The sequence below is a fragment of the Uloborus diversus genome, chromosome 5, assembly GCF_026930045.1.
Source record: "Uloborus diversus isolate 005 chromosome 5, Udiv.v.3.1, whole genome shotgun sequence".
Classification (NCBI taxonomy): domain Eukaryota; kingdom Metazoa; phylum Arthropoda; class Arachnida; order Araneae; family Uloboridae; genus Uloborus; species Uloborus diversus.
In genome coordinates, this window is record NC_072735.1 from 84696612 (window position 1) to 84714432 (window position 17821).

The 17821-nt window shown below is 32.5% G+C and overlaps 1 protein-coding gene across 1 annotated transcript in view; it reads left to right on the forward strand.

Moving 5' to 3' along the window:
* LOC129222993 (uncharacterized) overlaps positions 1-17821 on the forward strand; it is a 78521-nt gene that overhangs the window by 59487 nt on the left and 1213 nt on the right. Inside the window, exon 2 of the mRNA XM_054857556.1 lies at positions 8331-8475. Coding sequence (XP_054713531.1) covers positions 8331-8475 — 145 coding nt within the window. The remainder of the gene's footprint in view (positions 1-8330; positions 8476-17821) is intronic.

Below are 17821 nucleotides of genomic sequence, written 5' to 3' on the forward strand. Positions count from 1 at the left end.
AAACTCAAAATAATCCTGCAACTGTAGAGTTCATCGCTTAACGCGCCATGCAACCTCGCTACCGTAACACTGCCCTTTAACGAGTGAAGCGGTTTTTTTCTTCTGCAATTTAAAATGTTTCGCCTAATTAACAATAGTATCATAAAAACGTTATAAAGAACAATCACAATTTAATAATACGACAAATCAAGTTATTTACTTAGATAAGTAACTATCTTCAATTATAAGAACAAAAACAAACGTTGAAGAAATAAGGAAACCAAAACCCAATCGAAAAACTCTACAAAATCAAATTATGTACCTGAATATCGAAAAAAAAAACACATTCAAAAATCAGTACGCTGATCACAACTGTCCCACAATAGCGTAGCGTCTGAGCCGTGCACCAAGGTTCCTCACAGTAATCGACACTGTCGGCCAGTGCCCTCTCGATGAGTTAACTTATACCATCATCTATTAGGAATTCATAGAACTAAACTCACCCGCCATCTATTAGGAATTCACAGAACTAAACATTTAATTTGTAATTACGAATATTTCGATCAATCTGAATTAAAAAAAATAGCCTATAGCCTTCCGTAATAAATGGACTATTAAACACAAAAATAATTTTTCAATTCGAACCAGTAGTTCCCGAGATTATCGCATTCAAACAAACAAACAAACTCTTCAGCTTTATATTATTAATATAGATGACCTCCGGACTATAGAAGTTTGAAGTTACTCTAAAGTGTCGTACAGTATACTATTTACTGAAGTCCTTAAATACCTGAAAAAGAATCACTAAAATTACTTTAAAATGATTGTTTAAAGACTACTTTTAATCTTTGTATTGGAGGCACTCTGTTGTTCTAATTTATCAACACAGTTTCTTTTTATTATGCTTCTACGTATACATTTTGAAGCGCTGTAAATAAACCAGTGGCGGATACAAGGGGAGGATCGTGGGGGGGGGGGGGGGGGGGTCATGACCCTCCCCCTTAAACCGTCGACAATATATCCGTCTACATTGTGTTCAAACACTTTATGAATAAAATGTAAACGATTTCAGTTTCTTTTTCATTTCATTAATAATTTTCAAAAGTAAAAATTTGAAATATTACTTCTTTTCATTGCTTATGAAATTAATTAGTAACGTTTATAATCTATTAAGGGCCTTATTTCTAGCCGATTTGGTACTTTTAATAACACTCAAGCAGTTTCGGAGATTTTTTGAACCCAAAACCGTAGGTTTTGGTCATGGAGCTGCGAGGTGGGAGGGGGAGGCATTATTCGGCATGACCCCGCACCCATCATATGATAGTGTGTATCTGCCCCTGAAATAAACTTCATAAAAAAAAATCTTAAGAGTTGGAATCGAATTAAATTTGACGTCTATTCAAGGAAGGTGTGGGAAAGAAACTAACTATTCTGCTCTCTGTCGCACAAAAATGTTTCTTTTTATTCTTAATTTATGAAAAATGTTTTTTGCTTCAAAATTATTTCTTAGACGGAAAGATAAGAAATATAATAATGAATCAAAGATTTTTGATGAGTAAAGTTAGAAAATCTGCTCTGTACGGACTATACGGACTAATGTGGTTGTGGACGAACCACTTTTTTATGCATTAAATGGGTTAAAATGAAGGAAAATTTAAACAAACGAAACTGGTCGTCATGCTTGTCAGATTTTTCCAATTAAATTAACTACGGTTGATTCTCTGACTTCGATGCTCGTTTGAAAAAGTTCGTTAGTTCTTGAAAAAGAGCAATAAGAGCATAATATATGCCGCCTAACAGTAATTATATTCGAAGAGCATTTAAACTTGAATTATAACGATGGATCGTTAATTTAATTTCCTGCACTTTTTAAGAAGTACCTTCTCCAACAGAAAATCAATTAAGCCTTTGAAACTGCGAGAGATCAATTAGTTACCGCAAATATGTTTTGAAAAATTTAAGAAAAAAAGTCATTGGGTACTCATTTAAGGAAATAAAGCAGCTGCGTAACTGCAAAATAATTGCAGTTTTGAAGTAATACTATTAGCATCGAAGTTCGTAAGTGGCGTGACGTAAGGTACAATGGCAGTTAAAGGTGATTTTTAGAATGAAAAAAGTACTTTTTGTTTTAAGTGACAGAACATTTTTGATTTTTCGAGTGTTCTTTGAAACACAAATTGCCGTACTGCGAGTTCCTCAAATTTTGGAGAATGAGATCGTTTCCGAAATTTAAAAAGTATTTTTTTCTGAAAGAGCATGCTTAAAAACATAGGATCTGACTATTTTTTAAATAACTTGACGAAGATTAATATTTAAAAAAATATTTTAATCGGTGCAATTTCATCGTTTACACTTCTGCACATGACGTCACAAACGATGCCATTCACTGATTCCATTCGTAGAGCGAAATTTTTAATTCGCATCTTTACTCACGTGTACTGGGAACGATATGGTTGATAGCAAGCGTAGAGCGCAATATATAATTCGCTTATTGAGTATCATAACGTGGAAACGCGGTAGACAGATGCGCCAAAGTACATCATTTGGGAAGTCATAAAGACCACGCCGTATTTTAAAAATCGGACATTTAAAAAAATTGATTAAAAATTAAGCTTTGGGAAAATGGAAGTTTTTTCTCACTCCATGTTTTTTTTTTTTTTTTTGGCGTATTCTATCAATTTTGGTGACTAAAAGTAATACTTTTGACGGAAGGAAACAACATCATTACGTTTCAAAATTGCTAAAGTTATTTTTTGTCGAAGAGATTTTAAACTTACATCTATCACCATAAAGTTTACCTATTTGTTTAAAAAAATATTAAATTTTCATAAACTCAGTACAGTGCAGTTAATTTATAATTTTTTTTACAAGCATTTAACTAGAATTTTTTAAAACCAAACATAAATAGTTAATCTTGACGCATGCAATGGCGAGGGGACTTGGAGATCTATCAAAATACTCGAAACAGGGCAGGAAAAAAAGTAGCATTTTGAGAAAGAATATCTATCTAATTTAAGGTACGAGTCTTTTGGGTCACTTCAATAGAATGATCGTCCCGAGGCTCAAATTCCATATCCGTGAAAGATGATTCTCCCAGAGTTGTCCTTGGAGAACAATAGGAATACTCCTTTTGCAAGTGGAGGTACTTCTGAGGGTTGGATTGGAAGATGACTCTGTCCTCCTCCTGCTCCAGGATAAGATAGATGCCTTTTGGGAGTTCCTCACTTATCTTCCTTCAGGACGGTATCATCTTTACGAGGAATAGTCTTTAGAAAATAAAATATTGCAACACTTCCACTGGGAATTTTTTTTCGTTATTATATACGAAGAATGTAGCAAGGAGTGCTAATGGGGTATCTGACGAAAATTGTATAAATGTTTGATGCTGTAAAATCTTGTTTATCAATTTAAATTGTTTCCGCGGACCAAACATATTTTTTAAAATGAGGAGTAATTTATCAAAAGAGAACATGTCCACTTTTTAGAAAAACTCATTTTATTACATTTTCTAAACCTTTCAGATGACCTTTATCAAATCATTTACTCTCAAGAAGTCCAAACGTGGAAAATCCTATTTTATTTAAGGGTAAAGTGTGGTTTTTTGATCAAAAGGCAACAAATCCGTCCTCTGCACGGTTTATTTTGAACAAAAGGGGATACATCCTGAAAGAATCTGTAGTACGAAGACTTTTAGATCCAAAGGAACATATGTCCAAAATCCTCAAATTTTAATCCACTACATTTAGGTTCATGTACTTCGATGAGAGAATATGAGAAAGTGAAATATTGCTTTGGTGAAATTGAACTTTTCAGCATTCAGGTTTTCATTCAAGAGTCAAGACGGTATATATCCAAAATTAAGATGGCGATATCTCATTGTTTTTTTTACACAAACATTTCTTACTTTCAGCCATGATTTGCTGTGCTTTTGTGCTCAATTCTGTTCCCAGAAAAGTCGATTAAACTACCCTGCTCTTACCCTAATTCGTTTTTCGCACCTCCTGAACATTTTTGAAAAATGGATAAGTTTCCTTTTGATAAAGTAAGTTATCTCAAATAATCTCTCAAGTTCCTCAAATATTGTTCCTCCATTTGTTTGTGCATAATAAAGTATCAGTGGTTTGTTAATAAGTTATTTAAGGCGGGTTTACGATTGCTCATAGTCGTCACGTTGCCCAATGCCTGCCATTTGTCCAAATCTATTGCCTTTGGAATTGGTAGATAGAGACCACAGGATCCTTCGCAGCGTGGCCAATGAAATTCACTTGTTCCAACTAAATATTATCGCCTGCTTTTTTTGCATGTATAAATATAGTGTTTAGAATAGTGCTTTTTTTTGGAAGACGAAGTTTTGACGGTGAGTTGTCATCATTGCATCAGGATTTTTTTATTACTTCATGGAAAACAGTAGAAGCTTAGATAGTGCACATTTTATGTGACGAAACGTATTTTGGAATAGAAATGGCAATATACGTATGCTAAAAGAGCTTTTTTCAACCTTATAGCACGAGCACAGCCGTGCGGGTACAGCTAGTTATAATGTAACTGATCATTTATATCTGTTACATTTCAGAAATCTTAAATCTCATTTTAATTTCTCGTGATTTGAAGGTGAGACACGTAATATGTGTCTATTCTCCTTCTTGTTCAAGAACAAACTATATTTGAACCCTTTATAAATTACTTATGTACAAAAAAGTAACACCTAACTTAACACAATTGAATGAAGAATCATTAAAAAAATATTATTACAGTGGACGCCGGTTAATTGAATCGGTGGTTAATTGAATCAGCCGCTGTAATGAATCAAACTGCCAACAACAGAATAATAACCAGCTTTATTGAATTAGCCGCTTAATGAATAAGCCATTTTTTGGAATCAAAACTGTTTAGAACAAACGTGATTCCTATAAGCGGCGGTCACTGCATCATTAATCTGTGAGAATTTTTTAATTTGATTTTAAAAAAATCCAGTCTCAGACATAATTTATAGGACAATGTGGACAGGACCGCTGAGAGCCAAGGTGGGCCCCTTGTCAGTTTGGTCACTGGATCTCTATCCACTTTTAACACTTGCTAAATTCATATTGCTCCGATTTCGAACCGAGCCCCTTCAAGGCAAGGGCCCCTAGTTTCCGACTAGAATGACATGGCCCCTCGTCTGCCCTGAATGTGGGGGAAATGAAATAGCGGGACAAAAGTGAAACGGTTAAATAGTATTTACCCTGCTTTTAGCTCCACATATCTAGTAACATTTTAACTATTTTGCAAGACGCATAGTTTATTTCAGTCAGGAAAAAGTTATGTTTGAAGATCTAAACATACGATAAACACAGTTTTCAAAAATGTATACTCTTATTTTAATATTTTATTGATAGTCAACATTTTTTTTAAATATTATAAAATGATAAAGTCCTTGTTATTAACATTCTAAATATTAATTAAGACCAACTAATATTAGGTTCAGGATTTATGTATTTAATATTCAGCTTATTTTTATTTTATATGTTTTGTACAATTAATCAATTGCATGAATGCAAAATGGATAGGGTGAACTGAAATAGTTCATTTCGTTTACTTATTCATTTGTTTATTGTAAAGCACTTACATATTTAACTATTAGATAATTCACTGACATTCGTTTATTTATTTTTTCACTTATTTATTCATTCATTCCCTAATTTTCACGTTTATTCATTATTTTATTCACTCATTAATTTTTTTCTCAAATATCAATAACTTTACTTCTTTGTTAGTTTGTTTTATTATCTGTTCATTTGTTCATTCTTTTATGTGCTCATTCATTTGATGAACAAATATTTTAACCAATCGAATAGAAAATATTTCATTGGAGAAGTTTTGCCCCATGAAATAAAAAAGCCACTTTTTTTAAAGGTACAAATTTACTGCCAAAAATAAGAAAACAATGTTTTAATGCAAATTTTATTATAACTTACATTTTTTTTTTCTTCATGTACTGCAATTTTAAAAACTAATTTCCAATTTACACATTTTGAAAAAGGTAAATCATCTTAACTATTTCACCCTGCCTCACATTCCGCTACTATTCTTGCGAGAACTACATTAATACGTTATACCAGGGACCATGTAAAATAGCGTCGAGAAATATAATCTTTGCTGACTTTCCTTTTCCTCAAGCAAATAATTAAGAAAAGACTGATAACCGAGTAATATGAGAAATGGTGTTTTATTTTTACGTTTCATCTCAGTTATCCCTTTAAAAAATACTTCATATTTTAGATTTATTTTGTAAATATTTTTTAATAAAATAAATCTGAATTTTTCAGCTCTCTGTAAAGAAAAACATTAAAATGACTGACTATAACAATTAGTTCTTCTCATTACGAAAATATAGTGATTTTTTTAGCATTATAGTAATTTCTTTTACTTATTTTTTCGTCATTTCTTGCTTGGGAAGTATTTAATTTCTTAAATGTGTATTAGATAATAGTCAAGAATAGATCTTATGATACTTTTCTCTGTTAAAAAAGACATCAACATCCATTTTGCAGCAGTTTGTTCTCAAAAAACCTAATTTCCTTTTCTGATTATAGACAGTCCTGTTATCGTAACATCTCTGCGGTATCTTTTCGATGAAGCCGACGCAACCAGAAGAGCTTTTGCATCCCATCACTAAGTTATTTGCCCTCCCCCCGTTTTTTGAATATGATACAAGACACGTTTTGCCGTAATGATTATCCTTTTTGCACGTCTGTTCAATAGATCTTTCCAACTGAGAATGTTGATGTAAGCCAGGAGGTGTTTGAGTGATAAAAATGCGCATCTTCGTTGTTGGGCAAAGGAGAAACTACGATAAAGAGACAATATTTATTAAGACAACATTAAATAAGATATTTCTGCAAGAAAAGTAGTTTATAGGATTGAAAACGAACTTTAATCTTGTGTTCTTTAATAAGAAGTATAGGTTGAAAGTAAAGGAAGAAACTTTTTCGCTAATGAGTTCTGAAGTTAAAGTCTTTAGAAGACAATCGAAGAACAAATAATTTTAAATATTTTCCTGCGTATTTAAAAAGTGTATGGGAATAAGTCATTAAGTAATTCACAAAAAAAAAAAAAAAATAATTTACCATGATAATAACTTGAAAACAATTTTTACTTTTCTGCATAATCTCCAGCAAAGTTTCTGCACTTATCACATTGTTTTACCAGAAACGAGGTCCAGCTGTATAAAACTCTTTGGGTTGCTGCTTTATCCACAGTAAGACTTAACGTTGAACATCGTCGTCATCTGCAAATTGTTTGACTCCAAGATGTTGTTTCGTCTGGGCTGCAATGTGGATGCTGTAGTGCTGGAGTCATTCCGAGCTAAAGCTCAAGGGCGGATCCAGGAAATGTTCAAAGAGGGGCTATTTTTTACTGTTTATTCTTTGAAACTTTAATTTCTAAAAATTTTCGGAGGCGTGTACTGAACCCCTTCGCTCACTTTTTCGTAATCAAAGGTGACCTACTGTTATGTTTGTTTCGAAAAGTATCCAGGAGAAGCCCTTGAACCTGTCATTAATATCATCCAAGATCGTCTAAAATTGAGGTGTTGGAACTTCAATTTCGAAAAAAATCGAATAGAAAGTTCTGGTCCCCCATCTCCATAGGAATAAGAGATGGGCTACAAATGCGTTTTCAAGACCTCAATTTCAGGAGAATTCTGGGGAAGTCCGATCCCTTTCTCCTGACACTAACGAAAATTACGTAAAACTGCCATTTTTGGAACTTAAATATCGAAAATATACTGAAGAGGGTCCCTGTATCTCGCTCACGGAGGGCGATTGCCCTTCCCTTGTATCCGTCCTTGCTAAAGCTTTAGTAGCGACACGTCCGCCATCTTAGGTCTAAAAACGCTGCTTTCTTCCTCCGTCTACAATGATGAAGCAGCGTGCTTTGTTTCTTGGTTGTGATTTCTTATTAACTCCATGTTAATCCACAATCAAGAGGTAACTAAGAAGCAAAGCAAGCTAGTTCATCGTATCAAAGATAAGAAGCGGCATTTAACCTCAAAATGGTGGGTTAGGGCTTTATCCTGAGCAGATGATGACAACGGTAAACTTAAAGCTCTACTGCTGATGACACAAAAACCCAAAGAATGGACTGCGGCTCTGGTAAAGCGATAGGACAAATGGATCAGTGTTGGAGATAATGTGGGGAAAAATGATTTCCAAATGATTGTCATTGCAAGTATATTATTTTTTTTATTACATTTTGTGACGTACCTAATGACAACCTCGTAAAAAATGCCTATATTAGAAAAACCGATTTCTGCAAGTGAAACTTAATAAACTCTATCGCCGATTAATGTATCATTTTTTCTCCCACAGTGTCCCTCGATCCTCGTCCCGTTGTGATTCCGATCCTGTCGTCCGTCATTGGATTCCCAATTCTGGTGTTCGCCCTCATCTGCGCCCTCAGACACCGAGCCATTAAACTACGCAGGAGGGATCAACAGAGGAAGATGCAAGCCGGGTGAGTACATTTAACAACTACCCACGTAGCACAATTAAAGCCTAAACGTTTCATAAACGTTTCGAAATGACGTTTCGAAAAACGTTTCGAAAACGTTTCGAATCGTTCGAACACAACATTAACAATCATTTTACAACGTTTGTGAAACGAATTGTGCTACCTGGGAAACAGTTGATAATCCCATTACATAATTTTTGGTGCCTTTCCTTTACAGGTACACGTCACTAGACCTGGCGACTTGCTTACGTTCTACCTTTGTGAAAATTGAAAAATTACGTTTACAACGTCTCCATACTTGATCTTCTTTTCTAATTTTAATGAAATTTTTATTTATGATTCGGTATATTTATTTCGCTGATTATTTTACGTGTAGATGGAGTATTTATGGTGTTTCGTCGCATAGTTTTAATAGGATTTTTCATGCTATTTGATAGCTTGTTTTTTAATTTGGTGGCTAATGTTTCATTTTAGTAAATTTTCCAGTCTTGTTTCAAATCTTATTTTCTTCCAAAGTCTTGTACATTGACCAGGGCTGTGGAGTCGGAGTCGGGGTCGGAGTCGAAGAGTCGGAGTCGGACTGATTTTGGGTTAAAGGAGTCGGAGTCGTTAGAAAACATGCCGACTCCGACTCCGGGCTTCTTTTTTTCTTTCCTTTTCACTGACTCTCCTTGCATTTTTTAAAAACTGACTACCAATTGGTTCGATTACATGTATAAGAAGATACTAATGAGAAAATAACTGCCATTAACTTTCTGTAGCAGTCCCATAGTTTGCTTGCTTTTTAACTTAACTAATGCAACTGTCAGCAAACGGTTTTGTTGCCTAACATTTTCAAGTAATCACTTTCAAACAAAAATAGAAATATAGTGTTTTGTTCGATCTCAGTTATAAAATAGTAAGAAACGTAACAAAATAGTAAGTCAAAGCCCGTAGCTAAGATTGAAATTTTTAAGAGTGATCGGCAAATTCAAAGAAGTTCTGGAGCGAAAGTACGAATCCAAAAGATCCGATGAAATAATTTAATGTTTTTTTCTTTATTAAGACTATTTCTATAAGCTTGGTTCTCATTAAAAAGCATGGCGCAAAATAAGTGTAAATGATTTCTTGATTACAACACACAATAATTGCAGTTAATCTTAAAATCTTCATATTAAGGTTAATTCTACAGCAGCCAATAAAATTTAAATTAAAAATTTAGCGAAGAAGAAATATAGGTATAGTAAAGCTATTCGTACAAATTTGTATACCGTCGCATTTTGTGTAAAATTAGCTCCTGATGTATATAAGCAATATTTTCGTTCAAATTTTATTGATGAAATATAAATTTAAAATATATTCGCGAAAATTTTCAGAATTAAAATATTTATATTTTTTATAAACTCTGAAATTAACTTTGGGTGTCATCTACCAGATGGGCATCGCCCAGGCAAACCACCCTCGCTCAAGAACTTGGATTTAGAAAAAAAGCTTTTTTTTTCTCTCAAGTTACAGCTTTCAAAAATTGAAAGCACACGATTTGATTAATATCTATTTGTTAGACATTAAAATTAAAGGGGGGGGGGGTGCAAATTACAGGTAATCCTTTTCAATTTTTTAAAAAGGGATTTTTAAGTCATCTCACTTTTTAACTCGTAACTATTGGAACATTTGATTTTTAAATTGAATTTCTAACGTTGCAAGCGTCTTGGGCGAACAAAATGCGAAATTTTCATTAAAAGGAATTAATATTTCAATCTCTGTTTAGAGGTTTTTGCCCCTTCCCCTGAAGGGAGAGAGCGAACTGAAAAAATATACTTAAAAAATTTTTTAAAAAAGTCCGGAGTCGGAGTCGGGCGTTTCAAAATCCAGGAGTCGGAGTCGGAGTCGGCCATATTCCATAAGACTCCGCAGCCCTGACATTGACAGGAAAATGTAGAGTATCTCCATTATATCCAAACCAAATTGTGTAGCAAGCATGTATTCTAGGTACTGTGAAGTACATTAAGCTGCTGCAAAAGTGACGCCCCCAATTTGAGGCTGAGTCCAATTTCTGCCAGACATCGTCAGCTATTTGTTTGGTTCCAAACTTTATTTGGTCTAAAACAAAGTTGAACCTTTTAAGTGCCTCTCAGCGTTATGGATGAATTTTTGGTCGATCGTTAGAACCAATGTACTCAAGCACGGATCCACAGGGGGTAATGTTGATCATGACTCCCCTTCCCCCCAAATCGACTAAATAAAGCCTAAAAGCTCGTTTTCGGGCCTTATATTTCGAAAAATTGTCCCAAATCCCTATTTCTGTCTGAAAATTGCATTTGATCCCCCCCCCCCCCGCTTTTTCTGAAAATGACTCCCGACAAAACCAGAAGCTGAATCCTCCCTTAAATTCACTCGTATGTTAAAGACCATGCTGTATGTCAGAACATATAGAAATAGTGAGGTCAAAATGATAGAAAATTGTATGAAAATTGCACAAAAGATTTGAAACAAAAATTTGCAGAAAAATTTCTCCCTTTGTATGCACCGCCGAAACTAAACAGATAAAAATAACAACTCTTTAATGAATCATAATAATTTAAATGATATGCTTAAAAAATGAAAATTGCGTTGGAAAAAATTATGCATTGAAAATCATTCTTAAAGTTAAAAAAAATTTCAGTCTTATGAAAGCCAAAACTGACATTGTATGAATTAAATTCTTTTGGCAGTAGACATAGCAAATATGACTAAAGTTATGTTTTGCAGATAATTTACAGAAGTATTATCAATAAAAGTTAAAAACCCATGTAACTAATGTCATTTAGCGTTTTCAGAATATTTAATCTGAATAAATCTTTTAAAAATAGAAAAAAGTTTTTTTAATTTTTAATTTTAAAAGAAATGTGTATTTTCAAAGGATTGTGCATAGCAGGTATATTTATTAACTATTTCTTCTATTCTTTGTTAAATTATGCAAGTGATAATTAGTGTGAAGATAAAATCAAAAATTTACGTTTTCTGTATTAAAGTATGGTTTAATTTGTTTCTTTCAACATCGGTGAGTATATGTGCTTTTCTGTTTATCCCTTCTCCACCATTCTATAGACATTCCGTATGCTTGTCGAGTGAGCTTCCTAAAGAACGGTTGATATATGCACATATTTAGCATCACGTATGGGTTAGTTGTATTCCAGTCATAGAAGTGCGCAGCTGTGTGCTCTATCTTGAAATTGACGGAATACTTTTGAGACATTCAGCAGTGAACAAAAGAAAATGGTGAAATTTACGTAAAAGTAAAGAAGAAATTTGTTTCAAATTTGTAAGAAATACATATTTAGAAAAAGAAAAAAAAAACCTAGTTTAACGTTACATAAAGTATAACTCTAAATAGAGTAACAAACATTCCTAATTACAATTTTAAGCAGAAAGACAAGTTTAATGTCAAAGTGAAAAAAAGTCATCTTGTATAACTTTATATAGGAAGTAAAACAAGTAATTTTAAGCAACACTGTAAAATCTGTAAAGAATTTCAATACATTTCTAAAAACGACCCTGATCTTGAAAAATGGAAATTATTTTAAAATTGGACTTGTTTTCATATTAAAGTAGAGTTTCTTTGCATATTTTTATACACAGTTATTCATGTTTCTGGGGTGTCCTTTCCTTTCAAAGACAATGACACACCCCTCTAACAACTATGAAGACCCTCCCACGAGCAAAAGTTTCTCCCAAAGAGAAAAATAATCCCCAAAGACACCAATGGTACAGCATACTAAGAGCAACATATTACGTTTGCTTTTTAAATTGCGTGGTTGCTTGGGCTTCCACACTTCAATTTAAAGGTTGCTAAATCTTCACACATAAGTCTAAGCTTTCAATAATAAGTCTTATTCGATGAGGAATCCGTGTATGATTATCTTTCTAAATGAGTATTTCCGCTGTGATAAAGAAGTCAAATGCAAATCATGTTAGAAGAGCTCTAGAAATTCAGTTATCCCTACATCCAACTTTACAAATTAAAACGAACGCGCTCTATTTTCATTTCCATATTTTGACAAGTGTATGAGAATAAATATTTTATTGGTAGTTTAAAACCATAACTAGTTTATTAAATCAATAAATCACTTCAGAAGTTTGACGACATAGCGTCCGTAGATTAAGTTATGGACGAAGCATAGATTTTGAAGCTTTTGTAAACGCAATTTGATTTGAGCTAAAACATATTTGGATTTTTATTATATAGTAGAACAGTTATTTTAATACCTAAGTACAAAAAAAAAAAAAAAAAAGCTTTCTGATTTATACCTAGAATTTATCAGGGCTGAAAAAAATAAGCACGCAATCTATGTCAAGGGATTAATTCAAAATTTTATATAATAAGCTTTGAATAGAAACTTAGAAATGAAGAAATTCGGCATTTACTAGAGCTTGACGAAAAAAAGATAGTTTTAAAATTTAGTCGAATGAAAGTTTTTCAGGATTTTTAAATATTAAAAGGATAATAATAATTTTTCTAGAAAATAAACTAAGCTACGTAATACTTTTTATGCATTCCAAATTTCTATCAAGATAATTATGTACTCTCAGGAGATCGAAACATAATAAAAGTAGTCAGACAAAACCATCCTATTTGTCACCCATGAAAACTTTTTAATGAAAAGTCTAAATTAAACAACTCTAATCTATTAAAACACCCAGTTTCTAGAACAGTTTAATTGAAACATTATGAAAACAAGTTACACAATAGACTAAAACGAAAAGCAAATGAAAATGTCGTAATATAGTTTCCAAGCCGTATTGATTTTTTTAATATCAGTGGAGCTTTCGCCAAAGAGAAAACATGATAAGGCTTAATGAATGGAATAATTAAAATTATTTTGAGTTCATAATTATAATCAGGACTTCCCTTCAATAATGATAAAAATTCTTGCTAAAATGTAAATTGGTTTTAGTTTCCCAAAAGTTTAATTTACTTTCAAAGGATTTAATACGGCTTAATCTTCTTCGGAAGTTGAAGTTGGTGCAATGCTTATTTAAATAAGAAGAGTGACACCTACACCTTTCCAATGAATTAATTAGCAGCTTCTAAGAAAAAATTTCTTTATTTTTCTTTCTTTTTTTTTTTACTCATCTCCATGTTTGACAAACACTTTACGACAAAGCACTCAAAAATGACCTCATGAATGAATGTGAAAAATATACCCGAAGCGTGATTAAATAGACACTATATTCAGTAATTTTTTATTAACTGACAAGAAAGATGAGTTTCTCGAAAAATCTGTGACACATTTTAGAATAAAAGTTTGCTCCTTACACAAAGCTAAAACATTTTTTCTCTTTGGTGCCCACAGTTTTAGAAGTGGTTTTAGCTATATTTAAAGCACTGAATCGAAAATCTATATCCTATCTACTTTTCTAGATCAGTGCTTTTAGGTTCCAAACTCGGAACTCACCAATTCCTAACCAACACCATCCAAAGTTGTTCCCTTTCCTTCCGGATATTGCATTTAATTTAGTGTTCGTCCTTGTGATACAGTTTTGTTATTCGCGTTTCATGTGTATTCAAAATTATTTTTCAGTTTGTTCTTTTGGTTTGCTGGTTAAAATTTTAAGCTTTGTTACTGTATTTATTTCGGAAAAGTTTTTCAAAATTTAGAAGTTTCATGTCTTTCTCTCGTTGAACAATTTCGCCTTTTTTTTCGCCTCCCTAACAATCGTTTGGTGGAGGCTAGCCTATCAAGACTCTTGCACCATAAAGCCCAATGGAACCAACCAATCTGGCCAACTCCATCTCCTCTAGACTATCCCTTGCCCTAAAATCAATCATATAAAATGTTTTTAATGCATTTATCAAGCAGTGCAAATTAAGAGACAAAATTGCATTTTTGAAGCTACATTTTGAATTTATGTCATTTTATTCACGTTTAAGTTAAACATTCAAGGTCCACATGAGTTATTTACATTTTGGTGGGTCGCAGTTTTTTTTATTGAAAAATTTCTTTCTTCACCAACTTCTAAGCCTTAAAATATACTCGTATTAACTTTTCCCCCACGTGCTCTGAGTCTGTAAAATTTTTATTCGAATATGTCCAAGGAGGTGTAGCATTTTCCAAATGGAGTTCTTTAAATAGAAATGCATTTATATTTCATTTCAAGTTTGAGCTTTATGCTTTTCAACGTTTTATTGCTTTTATATGTTTTTGATTTTTAAAAGCACGGACGGAAGTACGAGAACAGCTTTTATGTAAAAAATGGTTAAGGTAGCTTTTTACGGGATATACATGAGTTGGAAGTGAAAAATATTTTTTAAAAATAAAATAGAGCAACAGTTAGAGAAGGGGTTGATAAGTTCAGGACAGAGGAAAAATGAGACAGATGCATTCTTGCCGAAATAAAATGTAAAAATTATTGCTTGATTATGTATTATTTCATGGCATAACATGCATCGTTTGTAATTATTTTGTTGCTTCAATGGTTAAAGAACAATAATGGCAACTTTTTATCCCTGGATTGTGTTTCAAATGTACAAATAATACACAATTTATAAAATAGAAAAACCTATTGTTACTCACTTAGTTTTTTTTTTCCCCTGAAACATAATTGCACATTGTGTTTTCAAAACAAATAAAAACCCTAATCAAACAATTCAAACCCTAACTGCAAAAAAAAGTTTCTTAGATTGATTAAAAAACGTTTTTACAATCAAAAGAAATCCAAAAAGAAGCCACTTTATTGTTATTTGTATTTTGAGGTTGTTTACAAATTTTTAGCTTAACGCACAAACTAACTTCAAACTTTTAATTAACCGCAGAAACGTTTTAAGATTTTAAACTTTAATGCTTATGTCAAAAACCTACCAGTCTTGGCTACGACCGAAGTTCTCAGGATATGCAAGCTGCCTTGGCAGTTATTAGTATATCTTTGAATTTCGGTTGTAAATGTATCGAATTTGATGTTAGTATTATCTTTAAATGTATATAATTACCGCAAATACGACTTTAGGTTTCATGGAAAGTATGACTTTAGGAATTAGATTTAGAGAACCAAAATATGAGTTTAGGAAAATCTGGTTGTGTTACTGAAGAATTAACAGAAAGGTAGATTTCTTATTTTCTCACTTTCTTTTCAGGTCAAACTTTTAGTACCTGAATTTTGCATATCATTTTGACCACTTTTACAATTAGATATACGCATAGGACTAATCGTTGTAAAAAAAGAGGTCATGCAGGTTAAACGTGGTCACCCAGCATAATTTGTAAATATTTTAAAAAGAATGATGATTTTTGTTACGCGTATTTCACTGCTTCGCTATCATAACGAAGAAAAATGGAAAAGCAACGGAAAAATTAAGTTTGTCACGTCGCATGAAAATCGGGTGCATTGTGCGGTGGTTGTTTAATGCTAAAAATATTCACATAGGCTTACGCAAACGATGGTGCAAAAATTGCTCCGTGTTGCGGCTCTATGTAAATAGGTTTTTGACATTGCAAGGGATTCGGAGTAAGTAAAAAAGTATTGGATCCGTAATCTAGGATCTAAAACTCATTTGAGAGAGGACGTTTTTTTGTAAAGGCAGCGCGTTGAAAAGAGCGAGTCTTGAAAGAGAAAAACGTTTCTACGCTGTTCATTTTGCGACTTCATTACGCAATGCGGTTACTGTTTTACACAAATATTATGCAGTGTTGCTAACGTTGCAGCTTTTTCTGATGCTAGAACTATAAAAGGGTACGTTAGTATAACTTTGAGCTCAAATAAAATGCAGGGAATACGGGGCAAAGTGAAATGGTGAAATATTTACTTTGCTACTAGTGTCACCTATCTGATAATATTTTAACTATGTAGTAACACATGAAGTTTATTCCAGTCAAGAAAAAGTTACATCTGAAAATCAAAGAATATGATTATAAAGCAATTTTCAAAATTGATTCTCATATTGTAATATTTTATTGTATGTCAAAAATTATTTTATTTTTTTTTAAAATGATAACGTTCTTGTTATTAACGTTTTAAATATTAATTGAGATCTACTAATATTCAGGCAGTATGTTTTTGTTTAATATTAAGATTGTTTGTGTTTTAAATTATTTGTGCAGTTATTCAAGTGCATGCGGGGGCAAAGTGCATAGGGCAAAGTGAACTAGCTTATTTCGTTTACTTATACAATTCTTTATTAAATCAGTTGAGTATTTATTAATTCTTTCCTTTATATTCCTTCATTTATTAATTTCTTTATTCATTCATTCATACTCATTTTCTTATTCATTCACGAGTGCTCAAAGATTATAACAATATTTTGCAGGTTTATACCCATTTACGAAGTAGTATAAAATTAAAAAAACAAAATAAAAAAAAACAAATTTTGACCCTCTAGCTGTTGTAGTTCTTTACATATAAGGGGTGGAAATTTTAATGTTTTGCTCCACCGGTTCATACTTGCCTGACCATAACTCTGGAATAAATAAAGTTAGAAACTTGAACTTTATATATTTGAAAGTTTACATCAAGAGCTTTAAAATGATATACTACATGATACAAAAATCCAATTTTACATTTTGAAGGTCATTTGAATTGATCTTTGACCTTGGAGTATTTCCAAAAGATATAATTTTTAAAATCTGAAGAAAAAAAATATTTTGTATACACTATTATTTTCTTTATTTGTGCCAGGTTTCACGTTGGGACAACACTGGGATCATGCATAATTTAACAATTTTTCATTTTCAAGGTCATTTGAATTGACCTTTGACCTTGAGTATTTCTAAAAGTTATAATTTAAAAATATGAAAGTAATATATTTTGTATAAAACTGTTATTTTCTTTATTTGTGCCAAGTTTCATGTTGGGACAACACTAGGATCATGCATAATGTAAACTTTAATGTTACTCCGAGTAGCCAAAAATCAATTGCCATCAGTTAAAAGTCAAACATGTGTGCCCAAATGTGTCATAATCATGCTGGTAATACAACATTAGAAAAATGAAAAATTCATTCAATGTGATGTACAATGAGTAGATCACATAAAATAATTATACAAGTTATCAATGCAGTCAAACTTGACTTAACAGTTATATACTTCTTGACAATGCTTTGGTAGGTTGCTTTCTGGTTTCTGCAATTTTATATCTCCTTCCAGTTTTTGCACTTGAGTAAAAACTGGTATCAAGTCTTCACGCACCACAATGATATGGCACATGAAAAGGATTACAACCAAATGCGCCCCGATGGAAGGTCACGGGAGGCCAATATGAGCTTCCAAAAATGTCCTTATTCAACAAATTTTTTCTGATGATAAAGCAAAATTATCATCATTCGGCAAAATTTGGAGTTCTTTTTGGCAAAATTATGATCATTCGGCGAAGTTACAGTTCCATTCAGCAAATTAAGAAT